At 43.4% G+C, this 24108-nt stretch overlaps 1 protein-coding gene across 1 annotated transcript in view; it reads left to right on the top strand.

The window, feature by feature from the left end:
- The window catches only part of LOC116867929 (contactin-associated protein-like 4), a 191369-nt gene that overhangs the window by 111516 nt on the left and 55745 nt on the right, over positions 1 to 24108 (top strand). The window contains exons 18-25 of the mRNA XM_032857956.1: positions 8322 to 8561; positions 13745 to 13969; positions 15620 to 15753; positions 16583 to 16670; positions 20040 to 20258; positions 20709 to 20780; positions 22136 to 22300; positions 22753 to 22864. Of these exons, the coding sequence (XP_032713847.1) occupies positions 8322 to 8561; positions 13745 to 13969; positions 15620 to 15753; positions 16583 to 16670; positions 20040 to 20258; positions 20709 to 20780; positions 22136 to 22300; positions 22753 to 22864 (1255 nt within the window). The remainder of the gene's footprint in view (positions 1 to 8321; positions 8562 to 13744; positions 13970 to 15619; positions 15754 to 16582; positions 16671 to 20039; positions 20259 to 20708; positions 20781 to 22135; positions 22301 to 22752; positions 22865 to 24108) is intronic.

Raw genomic sequence — 24108 nt, 5'->3', positions numbered from 1 at the left:
ATATACCACATTTTCATATCTAAAGTGAGATATTTATGGACATTTCTGTTGTTTTCCTATTTTGGCTGCTGCAATAAACATGGGCATGCAGGTATCTCCTCAAGGTACTGAGTTCAGTTCGTTTGGATATATGCAGAGAAGAGTAATTAACAGGTCATACGGTAATTCTATTTTTAACTTTCGAGGAAAATCCCTACTGTCGGCTGCACCAGTTTGCCTTCCTACCAACACTGTCCCCTTTCTCCGCATCCTCCCCAATATCTGTTAGCTCTGTCCTTTCAGTAAAGCCCACTCTAACAGTTGTGAGGTGATAAACCACTATAGCTTTGCTCCACACGTCCCTGGTCATCAGTGGTGCGGCGCTCCTTCTCATGTACATGCCAGCTGTCTGCATACTTCTTTGAAGAAAGTCTGTTCAGAACCTTTGTCCATATATACTCAGGTGATTTTGGTTTTATGCTATTAAGTTGTAGAAGTTCCTTATATATTTTGCATATTAACCCTACACCATATATGTGTTATAAATATTTGCTCCCAGTCTGTAGGCTGCTTTTTCATTTTGTTGGTTGTTTCCTTTGCTGGACAGAAGCTTTTTAGTTTGACTGTTTTTCTTTTGATGTTTGTGTTTTGGTGTCCTACAAAAATATCATGGCCAAGACAGAGGCCAAGGATTTTTCTACCTATGTTTTTTTCTAGGTGTTTTATAGTTTCAGATCTTACATTTAAGTCTTCAATACATTTTTTTAAATTTATTTATTTATTTATTTATTTATTTATTTATTTATTTATTTTTATAAACATATAATATATTTTTATCCCCAGGGGTACAGGTCTGTGAATCGCCAGGTTTACACACTTCACAGCAATCACCATAGCACATACCCTCCCCAATGTCCATAACCCCACCCCCCCCAACCGCCCTCCCCCCAGCAACCCTCAGTTTGTTTTGTGAGATTAAGAGTCACTTATGGTTTGTCTCCCTCCCAATCCCATCTTGTTTCATTTACTCTTCCTACCCCCTTAACCCCCCATGTTGCATCTCCACTTCCTCATATCAGGGAGATCATATGATAGTTGTCTTTCTCCGATTGACTTATTTCGCTAAGCATGATACCCTCTAGTTCCATCCACGTCATCGAAAATGGCAAGATTTCATTTCTTTTGATGGCTGCACAGTATTCCATTGTGTATATATACCACATCTTTTTTATCCATTCGTCTGTTGATGGACATCTAGGTTCTTTCCATAGTTTGGCTATTGTAGACATGGCTGCTATAAACATTCGGGTGCATGTGCCCCTTTGGATCACTACATTTGTATCTTTAGGGTAAATACCCAGTAGTGCAATTGCTGGGTTATAGGGTAGTTCTATTTTCAACATTTTGAGGAACCTCCATGCTGTTTTCCAGGGTGGTTGCACCAGCTTGCATTCCCACCAACAGTGAAGGAGGGTTCCCCTTTCTCCGCATCCTTGACAGCATTTGTCATTTCCTGACTTGTTAATTTTAGCCATTCTGACTGGTGTGAGGTGATATCTCATTGTGGTTTTGATTTGTATTTCCCTGATGCCAAGTGATATGGAGCACTTTTTCATGTGTCTGTTGGCCATCTGGATGTCTTCTTTGCAGAAATGTCTGTTCATGTCCTCTGCCCATTTCTTGATTGGATTATTTGTTCTTTGGGTGTTGAGTTTGCTAAGTTCTTTATAGATTTTGGACACTAGCCCTTTATCTGATATGTCGTTTGCAAATATCTTCTCCCATTCTGTCAGTTGTCTTTTGGTTTTGTTAACTGTTTCCTTTGCTGTGCAAAAGCTTTTGATCTTGATAAAATCCCAATAGTTCATTTTTGCCCTTGCTTCCCTTGCCTTTGGCGATGTTCCTAGGAAGATGTTGCTGTGGCTGAGGTCAAAGAGGTTGCTGACTGTGTTCTCCTCAAGGATTTTGATGGATTCCTTTCTCACACTGAGGTCCCTCATCCATTTTGAATCTATTTTCATGTGTGGTGTAAGGAAATGGTCCAATTTCATTTTTCTGCATGTGGTTGTCCAATTTTCCCAACACCATTTATCTTTTTTCATTTTTCTTTTATCATTTTTCTGCATGTGGCTGTCCAATTTTCCCAACACCATTTATCTTTTTTCCATTGGAAATTCTTTCCTGCTTTGTCGAAGATTAGTTGACCATAGAGTTGAGGGTCTATTTCTGGGCTCTCTATTCTGTTCCATTGATCTATGTGTCTGTTTTTGTGCCAGTACCATGCTGTCTTTGATGATGACAGCTTTGTAATAGAGCTTGAAGTCCGGAATTGTGATGCCACCAACTTTGGCTTTCTTTTTCAATATTCCTTTGGCTATTCAAGGTCTTTTCTGGTTCCATATAAATTTTAGGATTATTTGTTCCATTTCTTTGAAAAAAATGGATGGTATTTTGATAGGAATTGCATTAAATGTGTAGATTGCTTTAGGTAGCATAGACATTTTCACAATATTTATTCTTCCAATCCAGGAGCATGGAACATTTTTCCATTTCTTTCTGTCTTCCTCAGTTTCTTTCATGAGTACTGTATAGTTTTCTGAGTATAGATTCTTAGCCTCTTTGGTTAGGTTTATTCCTAGGTATCTTATAGTTTTGGGTTCAATTGTAAATGAGATTGACTCCTTAATTTCTCTTTCTTCTGTCTTGTTGTTGGTGTAGAAAAATGCAACTGATTTCTGTGCATTGATTTTATATCCTGACACTTTACTGAATTCCTGTACAAGTTCTAGCAGTTTTGGAGTGGAGTCTTTTGGGTTTTCCACATATAGTATCATATCATCTGCGAAGAGTGATAGTTTGACTTCTTCCTTGCCAATTTGGATGCCTTTAATTTCCTTTTGTTGTCTGATTGCTGAGGCTAGGATTTCTAGTACTATGTTGAATAGCAGTGGTGATAATGGACATCCCGGCCGTGTTCCTGACCTTAGCAGAAAAGCTTTCAGTTTTTCTCCATTAAGAATGATATTTGTGGTGGGTTTTTCATAGATGGCTTTGATAATATTGAGGTATGTGCCCTCTATCCCTACACTTTGAAGAGTTTTGATCAGGAAGGGATGCTGTACTTTGTCAAATGCTTTTCCAGCATCTATTGAGAGTATCATATGGTTCTTGTTCTTTCTTTTATTAATGTGTTGTATCACATTGATTGATTTGTGAATGTTGAACCAACCTTGCAGCCCTGGAATAAATCCCACTTGGTAGTGGTGAATAATCCTTTTAGTGTACTGTTGAATCCTATTGGCTAGTATTTTGGTGGGAATTTTCGCATCTGTGTTCATCAAGGATTTTGGTCTGTAGTTCTCTTTTTTGATGGGATCCTTGTCTGGTTTGGGGATCAAGGTGATGCTGGCCTCATAAAATGAGTTTGGAAGTTTTCCTCCCATTTCTATTTTTTTGGAACAGTTTCAGGAGAATAGGAATTAGTTCTTCTTTAAATGTTTGGTAGAATTCCCCCAGGAAGCCGTCTGGCCCTGGGCTTTTGTTTGTTTGGAGATTTTTGATGACTGTTTCAATCTCCTTACTGGTTATGGGTCTGTTCAGGTTTTGTATTTCTTCCTGGTTCAGTTGTGGTAGTTTATATGTCTCTAGGAATGCATCCATTTCTTCCAGATTGTCAAATTTGTTGGCGTAGAGTTGCCCATAGTATGTTCTTATAATTGTCTGTATTTCTTTGGTGTTAGTTGTGATCTCTCCTCTTTCATTCATGATTTTATTTATTTGGGTCTTTTCTCTTTTCTTTTTGATAAGTCTGGCCAGGGGTTTATCAATCTTATTAATTCTTTCAAAGAACCAGCTCCTAGTTTCGTTGATTTGTTCTATTGTTTTTTTGGTTTCTATTTCATTGATTTCTGCTCTGATCTTTATGATTTCTCTTCTCCTGCTGGGTTTAGGGTTTCTTTCTTGTTCTTTCTCCAGTTCCCTTAGGTGTAGGGTTAGGTTGTGTACTTGAAACTTTTCTTGTTTCTTGAGAAAGGCTTGTACCGCTATATATTTTCCCATCAGGACTGCCTTTTCTATGTCCCACAGATTTTGAACCGTTGTGTTTTCATTATCATTTGTTTCAGTGAATTTTTTCATTCCTTCTTTAATTTCCTGGGTGACCCATTCATTCTTTAGAAGGATGCTGTTTAGTCTCCATGTATTTGGGTTATTTCCAAATTTCCTCTTGTGATTGAGTTCTAGCTTCAAAGCATTGCAGTCTGAAAATATGCAGGGAATGATCCCAATCTTTTGATACGGCTTGAGACCTGATTTAGGACCAAGGATGTGATCTATTCTGGAGAATGTTCCATGTGCACTAGAGAAGAATGTGTATTCTGTTGCTTTGGGATGAAATGTTCTGAATATATCTGTGATATCCATCTGGCCCAGTGTGTCATTTAAGGCCTTTATTTCCTTGTTGATCTTTTGCTTGGATGATCTGTCCATTTCAGTGAGGGGAGTGTTAAAGTCCCCTACTATTATTGTATTATTGTTGATGTGTTTCTTTGATTTTGTTATTAATTGGTTTATATAGTTGGCTGCTCCCACGTTAGGGGCATAGGTATTTAAAATTGTTAGATTTTCTTGTTGGACAGATCCTTTGAGTATGATATAGTGTCCTTCCTCATCTCTTATTATAGTCTTTGGCTTAAAATCTAATTTATCTGATATAAAGATTGCCACCCCAGCTTTCTTTTGATATCCATTAGCATGGTAAATTGTTTTCTACCCCCTCACTTTAAATCTGGAGGTGTCTTTGGGTTTCAAATGAGTTTCTTGTAGGCAACATATAGATGGGTTTTGTTTTTTTATCCATTCTGATACCCTGTGTCTTTTGATTGGGGCATTTAGCCCATTAACATTTAGGGTAACTATTGAGAGATATGAATTTAGTGCCATTGTATTGCCTGTAAGGTGACTGTTACTGTATTTTGTCTCTGTTCCTTTCTGATCTACTAGTTTTAGGGTCTCTCTTTGCTTAGAGGATCCCTTTCAATATTTCCTGTAGAGCTGGTTTGGTGTTTGCAAATTCTTTCAGTTTTTGTTTGTCCTGGAAGCTTTTAATCTCTCCTTCTATTTTCAATGATAGCCTAGCTGGATATAGTATTCTTGGCTGCATGTTTTTCTCGTTTAGTGCTCTGAATATATCATGCCAGCTCTTTCTGGCCTGCCAGGTCTCTGTGGATAAGTCTGCTGCCAATCTAATATTTTTACCATTGTATGTTACAGACTTCTTTTCCTGGGCTGCTTTCAGGATTTTCTTTTTGTCTAAGACTTGTAAATTTTACTATTAGGTGACGGGGTGTGGACCTATTCTTATTGATTTTGAGGGGGGTTCTCTGCACCTCCTGGATTTTGATGCTTGTTCCCTTTGCCATATTAGGGAAATTCTCTCCAATAATTCTCTCCAATATACCTTCTGCTCCCCTCTCTCTTTCTTCTTCTTCTGGAATCCCAATTATTCTAATGTTGTTTCATCTTATGGTGTCACTTATCTCTCGAATTCTCCCCTTGTGGTCCAGTAGCTGTTTGTCCCTCTTTTGCTCAGCTTCTTTAGTCTCTGTCATTTGGTCTTCTATATCACTAATTCTTTCTTCTGCCTCATTTATCCTAGCAGTGAGAGCCTCCATTTTTTATTGCACCTCATTAATAGCTTTTTTAATTTCAACTTGGTTAGATTTTAGTTCTTTTATTTCTCCAGAAAGGACTTTTATATCTCCTGAGAGGGTTTCTCTTATATCTTCCATGCCTTTTTCAAGCCCAGCTAGAACCTTGAGAATCGTCATTCTGAATTCTAGATCTGACATATTACCAATGTCTGTATTGATTAGGTCCCTAGCCTTTGGTACTGCCTCTTGTTCTTTTTTTTGTGGTGAATTTTTCCGCCTTGTCATTTTGTCCACATAAGAGTATATGAAGGAGCAATTAAAATACTAAAAGGGTGGCAAAGACCCCAGGAAAATATGCTTTAACCAAATCAGAAGAGATCCCAAATCGTTGGGGGGAGAAAGGGGATAAAAAGAGGTTCAGAAAAAAAAAAGAAACAATTAAAAAAAGAAAATGAATAAAGAAAAAATATAAAAAAGATATATATATATATATTAGATAAACTAGTTAAAAAATGTTAGAAAAGCAAAGGGTAAAAGTTAAAAAAAAATTAGCAGAAGAAGGAAAAAAAAGAAAAAATTGAAAAAAGAAAAAAAATTAAATTAACTACAAGACTAAAGAATCTTGGGGAGAAAGCAATGAGTTCCATGCTTTGCTTTCTCCTCCTCTGGAATTCCGCTGCTTTTCTTGGTATTGAACCTGCACTCCTTGGTAGGTGAACTTGGTCCTGGCTGGATTTCTTGTTGATCTTCTGGGGGAGGGGCCTGTTGTAGAGATCCTCAAGTGTCTTTGCCCCAGGTGGAATTGCACCGCCCTTACCAGGGGCCGGGCTGAGTAATCTGCTTGGGTTTCCTTTCGGGAGCTTTTGTTCCCTGAGGGCTCTCCGTAAAGTTCCGGAGGATGGGAATGAAGATGGCGGCCCCCCAGTCTCCGCCCTGGAGGAGCCGAGAGCTCAGGGCCCCACTCCTCAGTGCGCCCCCAGAGAACAGCGCCCAATCACTCCCGTCTCCCTGGCCTCCGGCCACGCTCCGAGCTGACCGAGCCTGCGACCGGTTCAAGGCAACCCCAAGCCAAGAGCTCACTCCTCGGCTCCATCTCTGTAGCTGGCTTCCCCGCTCCAACACCCGGAAGCTCTGTGACACTCAGACACCCCCGATCCTTCTGTGACCCTGCGGGACCTGAGGCCACGCTGACCCCGTGTGGGCTTCACCCCAGTTTAACCTCTGGAGCGATGTCCCTCAGCAGAACAGACTTTTAAAAGTCCTGCTTTTGTGCTCCGTCGCTCCGCCGCTTGCCGGGAGCCGGCCCCTCCCCCCGCGGTCTATCTTCCCGTAGCTTTGGATTCACTTCTCTGCCGGTCCTACCTTTCAGAAAGTGGTTGATTTTCTGTTTCTAGAATTGCTGTTCTTCTTCTCTTCGGTCTCCCATTGGATTTGTAGGTGTTTGCAATCTTTAGATGAGCTATCTAGCTGAGCTCCTGCTACCTGAAGTAGTCTCAGCCTGCTACTTCTCTGCCATCTTGTCTCCTCCCCGGTCTTCAATACATTTTGAGTTGATTTTTGTTTATGGTGTAAGGTAAGAGTCCAATTACATGTTTTTTGTTTTGTTTTGTTTTGTTTTTTGCACGTGGATCCAGCTTCCCAACACCATTTATTAAAGAGCTTATCCTTTCCTCATTTGTATTCTTGGTGCCCTTGTTGAAGATTATTTGAGTGCGTATGATTTGTGTGAGTTTAATTCTGGGCTCTCTATTCTGCTACACTGGTCTTTTTACTTCTCTTCATGCCCATAACCTTTTGTGATCCCTGTGGCTTTGTCACATAATTTGAAATCAGAAGACATGATCTAAAGATTTCATTGGAGTCCTCTGGGGTATGTATGAATTTTTAGATTTTTTTTTTCTCTTTGTGAAAATGCCACTGGGATTCTGGTAGAGACTGCATCTGATCTGTATATTGCTTTGGGTGGTAAAGACGTTTTGTCAGTTCCTCTCCCAGTTCATGAACATGGGCTATCATCCCCTTTAGCTATGTTTCCTCACAAATGGTGTTGGCTAACGCTGAGGTCAATGCTCTGGTGGGGCCCTCTGTAGACCTGCTGAGTTCACTGGGGAGACAAGCAACATTGGCCCCTAAACTCCCCAGGCAGAAAGCTGGGGTGATGGGAGAGTTTGACGTGTTATTTTCTCATGCCTAGGGCTGACCACCATTTGTGTCCACATGCCCAGTGCCTTCAGAACTGTTGTTTGACATTGTTCTGGTTCTTTAAGTTATTTTCAAGGTGGGAGAGCAAATCCAGTCCCATTATTCCACTATTGCTGTAAATGGACATCTGGGGTTTTATGCTTAAAAAGATTCTTATGTTTTAGCTAATCATATCAATGTCCACCGCATTCCATTATCATTACAATAATATTGATGTTTTATTAGGTCCCGCTCTATATTCTAATAAAACTAACTTAAAAATAAATTCCTCAGTTAACTAACAAGAAATCTGTTTAGAATAAACATTAAGCAAAGTCAAACTGTTTAAAAAAAGTTTTTTCAGTGTCTTTGAATATCTCCCAACTGTGTCAAAATTTACATTTTGAAAATTCTATCTGTTCATAATGGTGTTTGAGGGCCCCAGTTTTGCATCTTCCTGTAGAGCCCTGGCTGCACGGGGTCTGGACTGCATCCTGTGCTCTGTTTCAGGAGGCACGGCCACCAGACAGAGAGGCTTCCTGGGGTGCATCCGATCCTTGCAGCTGAACGGGAAGGTGCTGGACCTGGAGGAGAGGGCACAGGTCACCCCGGGGGTGCAGCCTGGCTGTCCGGGGCACTGCAGCACCTACGGGCATCTGTGTCACAATGGGGGGCACTGCCGGGAGAGACCCCGGGGGTTCTCCTGCAACTGCGAGCTCTCTGCTTTCTCAGGGCCCTTCTGCACACAGGGTGAGTGTGGACCTGCCGGGAGGAGGGGGCTGTTGGAGTGTGTGGACCCTGAGCCTCTTCTCCTCCATCATTCCATGAATGTATTCAGTTCCCAAATACCTTCTGCAAATCACTCTTTTACAACTAATCTCATTTTATTGGAAAGAAATGTGACTCCTCGAAAAGACAGGGCCGACGACTGTGAAATCTAATGTCAATTCTGTGATTTTCCGGAAACACCATCTGAGCCTCCTTACTGCTACCTCGGGCCTATGCTCTGAGATAACACGTGTTGGAAGTCTGTCTTGTGCAGCTCTGGTTATTTCAATATTATTACATAAAGTAATGGCTTCAAGTTGTATGGGAAGAATTTTCCTCCAAAAATATATTTTATTGACACAATAAATACATTTCCCATTTATACTAAGATGGCTGAAATAGATCCACTTAAACATTTTGCTCCCAGGTTTACTGATGACCTCTTATTACAGTGAAAATGACAGAATCTTTTTAGTCTCATTCTGAGAGGTCACAAGCCATTCATTGAAATGACCGAGCTGATTGTAGCAGGGACACAATTCTTGTAATGTTCTTATGAGGTTTATACTTTCATAGACACTCACAGAATCTAACTAAAATCCATGCTCACCAAAATAAATGTCAACGCCTCCATTCAGGAATCTCTGAGCTGTTGCCTTTTGACCTTAAAAGCCCCTGGGTTTTAGAGCACAAACCTGGGAACCAAACTGGATCCGTTCTTGATTTTCAGAAGAATAAACAGCCTAGAAATGGCGGGAGCACAGTCACAGAAGCGATATGTGAAGATGAATGTGTGATGGTAATGGGTACCCCCATTCCAGGTCACTTTTCACCTTCGCAGGCAAAATCCACTTGTACTCCTGTTGACAGAGCCGAGTGGTCACACGGACAGCTGCGGGGAAGGGAAGCCGAGCGCTGGACGCAAGGAGACCAGAGCGGATGAGCCCCCAGATTTGCTCGTGGTCTTCGCCCAAACCCTTGGTGAACACCCACGTGGGCAGACTCAGGAAGACCTCCAGACGTGGCACCATGGCAGAGATGCAACGGAGGCATGCCTGGGGAGACCGGGCTGAAGTGGGGGTGCAGGCATGCCATTCACCTACCGGAATGAACAGCAGCAACCACAGAAAAACAGAAACAAGAACCAACAAAATTAAGAAGATTTACAATGAGTTATCAACATTGTCTAGTTTGCAAAAAGTACTGAATGTGTTAAAAAAAAATCAAGAAATTATGTTGCATACTCAGGGGGGAAATGTAGTTAATAAGAATTGACTCTGAATATGGCCTTTTTTTTTTTTTTTTTTTTTTTGCTTTCAACAGACAAAGACATTGAGTCATGAGTGTATCATATTCATCAATGGAATAAAATTCAGAGAAACAAAGAAAATAAGCCATCAACAAACAGATACACAACTTCAACAGACCAAAGAAAATCATATAAAAAACTGGCAGGAATATCAGAGCATAAAAATACAATTACTTCAGTTTTAAAAAATATTTATAACCAGATGAGCTCAACAGGGGAAGGAACCTGTGAACTTGACAATCAGACAATAAAAATACTCCATTGGAAGAAGAGAAAAAAATGAAAAAATTTTGAAGAGTCTCAAAATCTTCTGACAACATCACTAATTAAATACTTTAATTCTAGACAATCTTTGAGTCAAAGAAGGACTCAAATGAAACTAAAAAATATTTTAGGCAAAAATAAAAATATACCATATTAAAACTTGAGTTATACAACTGAAGTATTAATGGGAAATTTATGACTATAAATTATTTTACTAGAAAACAATACAGGTATAAAATCAATTATATAAGTTTCCAATTTAGGAATTTAAAGAAAGAACAAAATAAAATCCAAAGAAAGTAGAGGAGATAATAAAAATGAAGCAAAAACTAATGAAATAAAAATAGGCAAAGAAAAAAATCAATGCAATCATGATTGAAATAACTAGCATTATATAACTATGTCAATGCAATTAAAAGCTAATTCATAGAAGAGATCAATAAAATTGATAAATTTCTAATTATGCCCAAGAAAAAAGGAACAAGGACACAAATTATAAATATCAAAAATTAAAAATACCAAAGAAGATGCTACAAAAATTAAAGGGATAACAATTAAATATTGACAATGTTGACAGCATTATGACAATAAATTTCCAGGCTTAGATTAAATGGACACGTTTCTTGAAAGACACAAATTACCAAACCAAAGCATAATAGATATAAAATCTCAATAACCTACAACTACTACAGAAATTAAATTTCTAATTAAAGTTCTTCCCACAATGAAAATTCCAGGACCAGAGGCTATTTGCTAGCAATTTCTACAGGAAAGATAATTCCAGTCTGATGCAGGCTGTTAGAGGACAGAAGGGAAGAGAAGCATTTTCCAATGCAAATCATGAGCCTTCTAATAGTTTGATACTAAAATCAAGCGAAGATTTTACAAGAAACAAAACAAGCAAAAAAAACTACAGAAATATACTCATGAATACCGACACAAAAACACGTAATAAAAAAAATTACCAAACCAAATCAAACACTATAGGAAAAAAATACATGAATAAGTGGGATTAATCCAAAAGATGCAATGCTGTTTTAGTTTTTAAAAATCTCAAGAAAGACCTTATATCAACAGAATAAAAGAGAAAAACAGAGAAGTATATACAGAAAATACATTTGAGGGGCACCTGGGTGGCTCAGTGGGATAAGCCTCTGCCTTCAGCTCAGGTCATAATCTCAGGGTACTGGGATCAAGCCCTGCATCAGGCTCTCTGCTCAGCAGGGAGCCTGCTTCCCCCCTCTCTCTCTGCCTGCCTTTCTGCCTACTTGTGATCTCTGTCTGTCAAATAAATAAATAAAATCTTTAAAAAAAAAAAAAAAGATAAGAAAAAAAAGAAGAAAAAAGAAAACACATTTGACGAGTTCACTATGAAATCTGGAAATATAAGGTAACTTCCCAACCGAACAAAGGATACCTAACATCATATCACTAACATATGTAGTGGTGCAAAATATTTTCCCTCTGCAACTGAAGAAAGCAAAGATTTCTGTTCCCATCACTTCTTCCAATATGCTTGAGATCTTAGCCATTGTAATAAGCCAAGAAAAGGACATAAAGACTGTACATTTTAGAAAGAAGAAATAAAACTCTCTTTAGTCGTGGAGGATATAATTATCTATATAAAATATAGACAGTTCACAAAAACCTACTAGATTTAATGAGGGAGCTTAGTAAGGTCACAGAATACAAAGTCAATATACAAAATTCAAGTTAATTTTTATATACTAGTTATGAACAACTGGGAAAATTTTTAAAAAGAGTGAAATAAGTCAAGCAGAGAGAGTCAGTTATCATATGGTTTCACTTATTTGTGGAGCATAACAAATAACATGGAGGACAAGGGGAGATGGAGAGGAGAAGGGAGTTGAGGGAAATTGGAAGGGGAGGTGAACCATGAGAGACTATGGACTCTGAAAAACAATCTGAGGGTTTTGAAGGGGCAGAGGGTGGGAGGTTGGGGGAACCAGGTGGTGGGTATTAGGGCACAGATTGCATGGAGCACTGGGTGTGGTGCAAAAACAATGAATACTGTTACGCTGAAAAGAAATAAAAAAATTAAAATAAATAAATAAATAAAAATTTAAAAATAAATAAATAAATCTTTTAAAAAAAGATTGTATTTGCAATAGAATTCAGAAACATGAAATATTTACAGACATGTGGAACAAGTAAGTGTAAGACCTGTCCACTGAAAATGACTAAAAGAAAGTAACATCTAAAGAAATGGATGAACATACCATGTCAATAAACTGGATCACTCATTACTATCACTGTATCATTTATTACCAAACTGATATGTAGATTCAACACTCCCACTGATATTTCAACAGCATTGTAAATTAATTCTAAATTTTATATGAAAATTCATAAGGCCTTGGATTTCCAAAGCATTTTAAAAAGAATAAGTTATGGTGAAAAGAATAGAGAATCCATAAATGGGGTTGACACTTAAAACTTGACACTTAACCCACACTATATAAATATTAGCTTGAGACAAAAAAAAAATTTAAAAAACCATAATGTATGATTCCATTTATATGAAATTCTAGAATTAACTTAGAGTAACAAAAAGCAAACCAGTGAGTGGCTGCCTCAGCATGGGGCCTAAGGAAGAAACTGAATTGTGCTTCTTTGTGTCAAGAACAACAAAGGGCAGAAGAAAATTGGAAATGTTCTGAATATTGACTGTGGATGTTGTTTCATGGGTATGCTCGTCTCCTAACACTCTGCAAATTTTACATTTTAAGTGGATGTGTTTATTGTCCCTAGTTATAGCTCACTGAGCTCCATTAAGAAGTATTTCCCCTCCTCTATGGCTCTGTATCCATATTCACAAAATGTAATCTGAAGGTCTTCTTGCTGGTAAACATCACCCTAGAGGTCACCCTCATGAGCAAGAAGGAAAGAACTCTGATGTGATCTGGGTGTGGGTTTGCAGGGAGGTGATACGAGGGCCATGCCAGGAGGGGGGCACCTGGTATAGCCATGGAGATGCAGGGACTCCCAGTGGCTAAACTACCCAGGCCCTGCCCCCAACCACATGCACACACACAGAGGGCCCCATCTTATGTGGAAGGCCAGCGACACTCTCTCATAAACAGATTAGGGAGGATCTTGGACAGTTTCTTCCTTCTCTCAAATCCGCAGTGATGCCACCAACACAGCTTTGCTTTTCCATCAAAATATTGACATGAGTGGACACTTGGTGGTAGTCTTGGAGGGAAAGGGCCTTCCACGTCCAGCCTTCATCATTGCTGGGTGAGACTGCTACCTGCAAAGTAAAAGACTAACACCAAGGAAAATGCAGGAAAGAAACAGAAGCTTGAGCAGACATCTGTGCCTGTTTAGTCCACGTTCCACTGAGGAAGGAGCAGAGGCAGTTTCAACACTCAGACTTACTGAAGGCAGTCCTAAAACTGCAACAACCAAGGAAGCTATGGCTTCTGAGCTGTGTGAGTGCTTGTTTCATCATTCTCTGCCTTTTCATCTATTAAAATGTCCTGGAAATTAAAATACTTCAAAGGTCCATGAGTACACCTAAAATTAACCCTTAATCTTTTTTAACTTAAACATGTGCCTATCGTTTCAGAGGTTTCTGCACACTTTGGAGCTGGGTCCTCTGTGACTTACAATTTTCATGAATTTTATCCGTTAAGTACAAACTCCAGCCCCCACGCTGCTTCATTCCATGGAGACATGACGTTAGCTAGAGAGATGATCACATTCAGCTTCCAGACACTGCAAAGCCCGAGCCTCCTGCTCTACGTGGACTCTTTCTACAACAAATACCTCTCTGTTATCTTGGCCAAAAACGGTGAGTCTCATTTGAGTGTTAGAAACATAAATTGTGTCGTTCACACTATACACATGGAGTGTTCAGTGAACGAGGGAAAACTTTCATACGCTGCAAATGCCAGTTTGTTTTATTTTGTTTTGTTTTCCAGAACTACAAAAATGTTGTTTCAAATGTATCCTTTCAGTAATTATGTAATTACATTAAGATTCTTCTGGAAAAGTTTTGATGAATTTGCATATCTCGGGTAAACAGAAATGTTACTATCACTGGAAGCTCTTTATTGGAAGTATAATGTGTCTGGTTATATGTGGAAAATATTTCCTTCTTCTAAGCAAAGGGGAGAAGAATTAAGGTGGGTGCCAACACAATAAGGTCATGCAAAAATGACTCCCTGAGCTCCCAGTGAATGTTGGGTTTACTCTGTCCATGGTTCTGAAGTAAATTTTTCCATATCCACTTGACAATTAAAAGTACAATACAAACTCAGCCAACAACTCTGCTTCCAGTGGGAAAATAAAGCATAGCCTTAGGCATTTCAAATAGAAAGTCAGGGCACTAATTCAGCATCTGGGAAGACTTGCCAAACTCTCTGGCAGGCAGGATTTGGGCACAGCCCACCTGATGGGTAGAAGCAGGGCACTGAACTTTTGTGGAGCAGCTCACGCTGAACCATGGGGAATCTCATGTCCTACAAAGAGCTTATTACTGTATTCCACTTCTGCATCTCTTGGTCTTGCCAGCAGATTTTAGAAATAAAACCTCCATGTGTGCATAAACAAATATATTTGTTTATATAAAAACAAAAATAAAGAGCATGCTGCCAATCATCTCAAATGTGACTCCAAGTAGCAATGGTTGTAGGCTTAAGCTATAAACCACCTGAAAGGCAGCAGCATTTCATCATCCCATGGGAAGGAGCCTGGGGAAGGGCACAGTGGATTCCCTGCCAGTGAGAAGGCAAGGGGAATAAACCCTAGGGGTCCCTTCCATCATTCACTTTCCTCACCATCTGCAGCATCTTTTGTGCCTCCTCAGGCCTCTCAGGCCTCCCATATTCCCTGGCCCCACAGCAACTCCCAGGACCAGCCACATTCTCTTGTAACTCACAATTCAGATTTGGGAAATAAGACCAAAGAAGGCCAGACTAGGAAGACCGAGACTTCAGCATTCCTTAATGATCCTTTTGCAAAGCTGGAGCAGAATTCAGACATTAGCCTCTGTTATAGTTTGGTGCTTTCTTTCGGAGAATTGAGAATTGTGGGAATGAGCACTCTTTTTTTTTTTAAGGTCTTATTTATTTATTTGACAGTGAGAGAGGGAACACAAGCAGGGGGAGTGGGAGAGGGAGAAGCAGGCTTCCCGCTGAGCAGGGAGCCCGATGCAGGGCTCGATCCCAGGACTCCGGGATCATGATCTGAGCTGAAGGCAGACGCTTCATGACTGAGCCACCCAGGCACCCTGGAAAGAACACTCTTATTAACACCTTTGTCTTGAGTTAAAAATGGTGTCATCAGAATGGAGACCAGCCATGCGTCACATGAACTGTGAATAGACTCAGAGCACAAATGTTGTTTCTAGAAGCAATGAAATAATAATCATTTCTCTGGAGTATAGAAAAGCAGTTTTAAAACATTTTATTGTTTAAATATGCTATTTTTTCTACTCTAGGGAGTTTGCAGATTAGGTACAAGCTGGGTCTACATCAGGATCCTGATGTCTTTAACTTTAACTTCAAGAACATGGCAGACGGGCACCTCCACCACGTTAAGATCAACAGAGAAGAAGGAGTGGTCTTCGTAGAGGTAAGAGCATCATCAGCCCAACAGTAATGAACCTCCTACCTCCCCACCCATGGTGTGTCCCTTACAGCAAAATTTTGATAAAGAGGCATAATGCAAAATTTCCTTCTCTGTGTTAATCTCTCTTGTGCTGCAGACAAGAAATCACAATCCAGGATTTTTGTTTGTTTAGTAATGAAAACCTGCCAAGCACAGTTAAATTTTAACTGCTTAAACTTTCCCTCATTTATTTTAATTGACTTAATATGAAATGTTGTCTATGTTATCACAGTAAGTAACAGGTGGGGCATTTGTAAATGATCTTCCAGTGGGAATCCATAAGAGTACAAATGTTATGACAATTAAATATATGACTTTAATAAAATACAGTTATGATTAAAATGTGCATAACTAACAAAAGAGACTTGAGTCATTGTAGAGTAAGTGCAATTACATACTGTCAGCACTTTTGAAAAAAAACCTTAGTGTATTTGCTCTCTAGATGGAATAACCTACTTTGGCTTTTAGTCTTTAGGTTATATTTTGAGATACGTAAAAGCTTTGGATGTTTGGATATTTTTGTGGGTTCCACCAAATACGGATCATTCATCTCATGTTGGGAAGCAATAAGGATCACGGAGAAACGGGAGTGGGGGGGGGATGGGCAGCGGGGATCTGAGATGCCATGAAGGTTGCTCATGAGCTGGCTTTCCAATGTCAGATGACGAGCTTCTAACATGGGGTTTTCCCATCAGGTGTAGCCCTGTGTTTCCATTCCATGGCTTCCCTTTGCTTCTTGCCATGTCACTGACAAAAGACAAGTGTGTTGGTGTTTCTCCTTCTCATGGGGCAGGTGGACCAGAAAGCCCGGAGCCAAGTGAGCCTGTCCTCTGGCATGGAATTCAACGCCGTCAAATCCCTTGTGCTGGGCAAGATCTTAGGCAAGTAGATGCAGAGCTCCCCACCCCGTGCCCCCTCCCTGGGTCACAGTGTCATGACACTAACACAGAAGCAAGCTCCTTGTTTTCTTTTCATTAGATCATTCATGCCAATCAAGGCAGAAACCCTACTGGATCGGGGTTGCCCATAATCTTGAGAGCACAATTCCCACAAGCAAGTAAACAGGACTGAGAACAGCTACACATTCCTGTCTCTCGTTCTGCTGTTACCACAAGGACCATGGTGACTCCCTGACCTCAGAGAGGGATAGTGGTCCAAACAGACAGAGTTCACAGGTCCAGAACCCTACCCAGGGTGGTGGGGGTCTGCAGAGAGCACACGTGTGTGGTCAGGATGGCACCCGGCAGTGGTGCACGGATGCTCCCTGCCCAGCGACCACGCCCCCCAGAGGAGCCTTTCATGCCACCTGGTCTCCTTGGCCACAGCTGGAGAGTTGGTGAAAGCAGTGGCGTCTAGGGGTTGGGTGGGCACTCTTTAAGCCTCCCCCACTCCTTGTCCCCAGGTATTCGAGTGAAAGCAGGTAAGACTTAGGAGGACTTGCTTTTTAGTTATAAACTGTAAACACCATGGATGTTCACATATTACTTTGGGAGAATGCTCTCGAGTTTGTTTCCTATCCCTCATCTTGTTTGCCACTAACAGGATAGACTTTATCAGAGGTGATGATTTTTCATCTCTTCCTTTGTTGTATCTATATTCCCGAGTCTTTCACATTTTCCTCATATATAGGCTCAAAGTCCGGGGCACGCAAACTACACACAAGTAGACGATAGAATAATCACTGAAAACAATGATAGCTAGGTTTTTAAGTCTCTGTTGATATGTTTTCCAACATTATGTTGGGCATTAAAAGGATGCATCCCATTCTTCAGCCAACATGGAAAATGTCATGAATTGTAATGTTCTAACAGCTCATTTCATTGAAGAGAAGAAAAGTAATGTGTGAAAAGTCCTATTTATAGAGTACGAGTTTAACTGAAAATCCAAACCGAGCCAGATAGATAGATAGAGGCTGGTTTGAATATAATATATAGATACATAATGTTTCAGTTAAGGTTGCATTATAGGAGGAGGCAACTTTTACATAAATGCACACATATTTTATACACACATATAAAACTTACTTTCAAGATACATGTACAATGACAAAGTTGATTTAAAATGGTGATTCTGAACGTGTGGTTAAAACTCTGATGATCCTAATGGATAAGAAGATTTGCCTGTGGAGTCCTGATTGCAAGGTCTGCTGCAGTCCACGCTTCAGGAACAGGGCCAGGGCTCCCACAGAACATGGCAAGAGCAAAGCAGAGTTGTTATTTCTCATCCCAAACCCACAGTCTGACAATCACTGACTGACCTCAGAGCATCCCAGTTTGTCAGCACGTGTCAACGACCCCTGTCCCAGGGTGGCTGCACCCCATCACAAGGGTCCCAGGACTCAGGGCATGCATAGAGGACAAGCATGGAAGGCAGCATACGTACTGTGGAAGATAAGAAGTGGATGAACATTTGAAAAAGGGGAGACTCACCCACAGCTTTGTGACATGATGGAGCCATGGGCTCCAGGAACAGGGGTGGGGAGAGCAGAGCCCATAAAGCCTATGAGCACCACAGTCCAAGGACTGACTTTACTCCCATGACACATGGTGCTGCTGAGTCCGTGGTCTGACCCTGCTGCTGGGGCAAGAGAGACGGGCCCCTCAGAGATGCTAACCATGATCCATGCTGGCAGCAGAGGTGGGAGAGGAGGGGAGGGGAGAGCATCCCTCCTGAGGTAGGGCAGGACAAGTGAGGCCCAGCTCTGCACCTGCTGGGACAAGGGCATCTGTCAAGGCCGGTGAAGTCGAGTGAGGCACAGGGCCACTGACGTGTGTGATATCTGACTTTGCATTCCTCCATGGAGGTCGGAGGGGAGACTGGCTGTGACATGTGAAGTTTCATTTCCTCCCTGATAGCAACATGTACTTTATTCCTTTTTTTAAAAAAAAGCTATGACACAGAATTTGTCTTTAATCCTAAACAGTCAAAGTCCATGGACTATCCCAGCCTCTCCTGACCAACAGCCCCAGCAGGGGGCCATCTGGACCCGGGGACCCCACTGTGTTGGAGGTGGGGCAGACCCAGGCCCCACCTTGTGCCCCACTGAGCTCTCCTCCAGCCCTGTGGGCAGTCAGTGGCTTTGTCTGAACGAAGTGAGCAGATGACAATCCCAGAGATGTCCAGGTTCTATGACCTGAGCCGGGGCTGAATTTTTGTTGAATTGTGGCTTTCCACACCTGGAGGGAAGGAGGCGGTCTTTTTCCGAGGAGCTGAGCAATCACCCCTTGGGAAAGCAGTATCGACCAAGTGCCTCTGTTCAATAAATTACAGCCGTTGCTGGGGCAGCTGTGGTCCAAACACACGAATCCCCAGACCCTGAGCTCAAACACGGAATACGCACACAAGGTAACAAAGTTACTGCACATTAAGCATTGTTTAAGAACACTGACAAGGGTTACTTTAAAAACAAACAAACAAACAAAAACTTTATGTTCAAAAGCAACATTGAAGTTAGTGACACAAAGGCCCTGTGATGTAGCAAAATGCAGTCTGACCAAGCAGGGCAATGGCCCAGGTCACACGGAACACAGCGAAGGAAAGCAAGTATGTAGTATATCCCCTTGAATCACATGGGTAAGGAACATCAGGCTGGAACGGAGCGCACGGATGCTCCGTCCTACTAGTCAGACTCAAGCACAGCTGACGTTCGGGCCAAGCGGAAGAGTTTAAAGCCGAAGGAACAGGGATTCATGACATTTGAAATAAAAATTCATTTACCATACACGCGAGGGCACGGATTCTGACCAAGGTCTAACGATACTTCCCACGTCTTGATAGTTTTATTTGAAGATTTGTCTTGCCAGAAACCGAACAAAACTTCCAAAGTATTTTGCGAGCCCAGGAAAACTGCAGCTCTGTATTCTGGGCCGCACACGAGCTGCCTCGTTCCAAGGGCTCCCGGGCTCGGCTGCATGGCACTGATGCCCAGAGACGCGTCCAACAGGGAGGGGAGACTCCAGCGCTTCTCCCGGAGCCCAGCGGTTCCTGCTTCTCCCATCCCCCGCCACCACTGGGTGAGCGTCTGCAGTGGATTTTAGTGGCACTGTCCCCATGGGGCGACCCAGCTCATCCGCGTGCACACGGGGTTGCTCCGGACAAAACCGTCGGGGATCCTTGCTGGTGAAAGTACGTCACCTGCCTGGAGCTGTGAACTACGCGGCTAAATAAAGATCCGGGAGCGTCCCTGCCCCAAAGCGCGCCCACTACATGCGCGCACCACCCGTACCCACTAACCGCACTGTCTCCCGCAGAGCCCGGAGACCACGTGGATGAGGACACAGCGCGGGCCAGCGCTCAGGGCTTCTCTGGCTGCCTCTCTGCCCTGCAGTTCGAGCGCGCCGCCCCGCTGAAGGCCGCGCTGCATCCCGGGCGCTCTGGGCGCGCGTCGGTGCTGGGGCCCGTGGCCTCGTCAAAGTGTGGGGCCAGGCCAAGCGTTGGCACGGTGCGGGAGCACAAGCACTCACGAGCAGGTGCGCACCTTGTGGGCGGCGGGCCCCACCCCCTCCCGGCGGAAGCTGCCCGGGGTGGTACGCCTCCATTCAGCAGGGGCCCCTGAAATCTCAACCCGCCGCTCCCTCGACCCAAAGTCGTCGTCTTCTTTTTTGAAGATTTTATTTATTTATTTATTTATTTATTTATTTATTTATGGGAGCCTGTGTGAGCGGGGTAGGGGCAGAGGGAGAGGGAATCTCGAGCAGACTCCCCCATGAGCATGAAGAGCCCATGCGGGGCTCGATCCCGCCACACCGAGACCGTGACCTGAGCGGGAGTCAAGAGCCCTGCGCTTAACCAATGGGCGTCCCAGACCCCCCCATGATTAATGCATCCTTAATGCAACCTGACAATTCTACAGTTAAAACCACACACATTCCACTTGCACAAGATAATTCTCTCAGACTCCCGTTCCTTTGTCCCTACAGAACGTCCTGGAGCGGCGGAACAGGGGAAGCCGGTGGAGATTGGGAACCGCGGACGCTCCGCACTGGTTGGAGGTGTGTTCTGGCTCTCGAGGGAATCTGGGCAGTGTCTACACCAGGAGGGAGTCCAGGCTCTCCTGCCTCCCAGGCACCTGCTGTCTAGTTCAGTCCTGGGAAGCATGACCTTCTCTGAGGTCATTTTCCCTGAAGCCAGCCCAGCTAGAGACCCTCAGTACATGTAATTGATGACTTCATGGAGGTGCCCTTTAATGAATTACTGTAAACATATCTAACAAGGAAAAGGTCTGACCTTGTGAACGGCCCCCTGGTTCCCCGAGGGCATGCAGCGAGTTTGAGTAAGTGGGTTTTCAGGCGTGGACCCAAATGAGCTTCTGCACGGGTTGTGGAGACACAGTACTTGCCTCATCCTTGGTCTGCTGTGTGTTTGGGGAGGAGTTTCATGGTTGAGGGTTAGGTAGCCCCCAATGCACATCACTGTAGGTTGTTTTTATGAAGAAAACATGAGGCAAATACACTAATGTTGGATCACAACAATGATGGTAGAACCACCATTTTCAGATGAAATTGTGATGAAAACATACTCAAAGCTGATGTAAAATTAAACATTACCAAGCATTGGACACCTGTCCTGCGACGTCTGCCCAGTACCTTGGGGACCTTCTGCCGGGTCTGGCCTCTCCTTTCCCCAGGCATACAGCTGGGACACTGGCTTCGCTGGGCCTCGGCCGCGGTGATACCCCTCCCTGCAAGCTGAGGGAAGAACCTCACTCTTACTCCCATTCTTATATCCAGCAACTTTCACTTGATGTCTCATTCTGGGGTGAGATGGCGTGCATGAGCACTTGGCTTTGATGCAGCTCTGTGTTCTGGGATCGGCATAAGTATTTGCACTGGAAAGCTTCCTATAATTATTGATTTCTCCCACCGAAAGGTTTGATTAAATTTGTCTAATATGTAAAAGGTTGAGAGCCACAGGCTTTGGTTTTAATCATCCAAACGTTTTTAAGTGGAGATCTCAAGCACCTTGGATTCTATAAATTCCCATATTCAATATACTCCTATGAAAAATTTAGTGACAGAGACCATCCACACACATACAGATCTCACATGTGCTATAAATCACCGTGCCATGTTCAAGCTATTTTAAAATAATTTTTTACAAAGGTGTACAATTCTGTTTCCTTAACAAAAATATGAAGCGCTTGGTGAAGGCATGGTGCATTCTATACTCGGAGAATAGTGGGAGCCTCTCTGCTTACTGACCTGCGAGACCCCTGTGGCTGACAGTCCCCAGGTCACAGTAGAGGCCTGTGTGGAAACGGTCAGGTGTGGGCTGTGAGTGGGGCCGCCGAGCTGGGGTGCGCTGGGCACACTCCAGCCATCACTGTTTTCCTCGCCCCCCTCACCAGGTGTGGTGGCTGTGGCCATATTCGTCCTGCTTTGCATGGCTGCCGTGGCCGTCCACCTGTACCAACAGAGGAGCCTGTGTGCAACCACGGAGATGGAAGGACCCGGGAAGCAGGGCAGCAATGCGGCTGCGCCCAGATGTGAGCTCGGGAGGCCGAACGCCGTGGGTGGGGACCAGCAGGGGGGCTTCTGAGTAGGAGCTGGGCTGAGAGCACTCTCCCCTGATCTGACGTCCCCACCGCAGACCTCAATGGCCAGAAGTCACTTTGAACCGCGCAAGGCGCCAGGGTCCTCAGAGGCCTTGTGCCACCAAGTCCTTAGCCCCCATTGGCTCTCTGCACTATGCCCCCACGATTCCAATATCATCTCGGCCCTTGTCAGTTCTGATTTTGTCATGGTTGGAGTTAACTGCTTAGCGCCCGGGGTTTTGAAGGGGAAGCTCGCTTGGGCAGTGGGGAGGCTGGGCCTTGCTGCCGGTGAGGCCGTGCTCAGTGACCAGGGTGACTTCACAGAACTGAATGTGCTTCCGGCCCTGCTTGTTGAATTCTCACAACACCCTGTGCCAGAGCCACATGGCCAAGACCAGAGAGCCTTTCTGCCTTTGTCTTTGCTGCTCCAGTCAACAAAGCACAGTTCCCTGGTGAGACCATCACCTGCGTTCTCCTGCTGGGACCTGCACATCGAGTGTGGACATGGCTGATGCCAGCTGCCAGCTGCCATCTGCAGCTGCGGTGGGAACCCAGAGCTAAGCTCCCGTGTCACCAGAGGCTGGCAGCTGGCAGGGCCCACACTCACACGATCTCTAGAGGGTTTTGCTTTTGTTTTTTTGTTTTTTTTTAATTAAAATGGAAGAGCAGATAGAACTACAAATTCTTACTGTTGAAATGTATCTTTATTTGCATCTGCGATACCTAAATGGTGTGCTGTAGTACATCTATTTCCCTAAATGGGTGGGTGATCATGTCAGTTTTCTTTGTGGTGATAAAATCCCGCTGTTGGTTTGACGCTTGTTCATCTGGCTTATCCCTCGGATGCTCTCACTGACTCTCCTTGCCATCCTGAGACTCAGCCATGGAGACTCTGCCCCACATGTTTGAAAGCAAACCCCTCTCTGTATCAGATTTCCTTCCTAAAGTGTCAGGCACAAATTCCTGCGAGCTGTGCCTACAGGTCGTGAAGACCTAGGCACGTTGGACTGTGGGCTGGAGCCGTGCCCTGACCTGGACACCCACAATAACCCTGAGATCCACCGCTGTAGCCTCACTTCCAGGACGTGAACGTCCATTTCTCAGAGTTCCCAGAACCAACGGGAACGTCTTAGGGTGCAGCCCAGCAGAGAACAGATGGCAGACTCTTCCAGGAAAACCGGCCAGGAGTTACTTTCGGAGCCCTGATAGAGGAACGGTGGCCGGGAGCCTCCAGGCAGGTCCTGTGCCCCCACTCAGCATGGCTGGGGTCACCGAGCATGCCCACGCCAGAGAAAGGGAGGGACGCCTGCCTTCATTCCGTTAATCTCACATCTGCTTTCTGCTCCTTCTTCACGGTAGCCAGGCCTTACTTCCTCTGCTGAAAATCCTCATCCTTTCTTATGCAACCCTGTTGGTGTTTTTTCTATGAATCCAAGGTTCTGAGGAAGGGCAGGGTTGAACAGGCAGACATGTCCCCCATGCGATGGACACACAGGACCAGAGAGACACAGAACTGGATCACAGAGAGCCGAGTCCCGACAGGTGGCCCCTTGGCCACATTTAAAGTGAGGGGGACTCCCTGGGCACCTGGTGTCTCAGGTGCACAGAGGGGGCCTGCCCGCCACAGCCCCCTACCACAGAAGCGCAAGGCTAGCTCATGTGTCCTCACTGTCCATCCTCGGTTTGTCAACTCTGCCTTCTTGCTTGTGGATACAGTAGGATTTGGGAAATAAAGCGAGGAGTGTATTTTTATTTAAGGGAATTCGTATAACATTTTACAATTAGGA

The sequence above is a fragment of the Lontra canadensis genome, unplaced genomic scaffold (genome assembly GCF_010015895.1).
Source record: "Lontra canadensis isolate GAN:19392208 unplaced genomic scaffold, GSC_riverotter_1.0 scaffold13, whole genome shotgun sequence".
NCBI classification, from domain to species: Eukaryota; Metazoa; Chordata; class Mammalia; order Carnivora; family Mustelidae; genus Lontra; species Lontra canadensis.
This window is presented reverse-complemented; position numbering and strand designations above follow the sequence as displayed.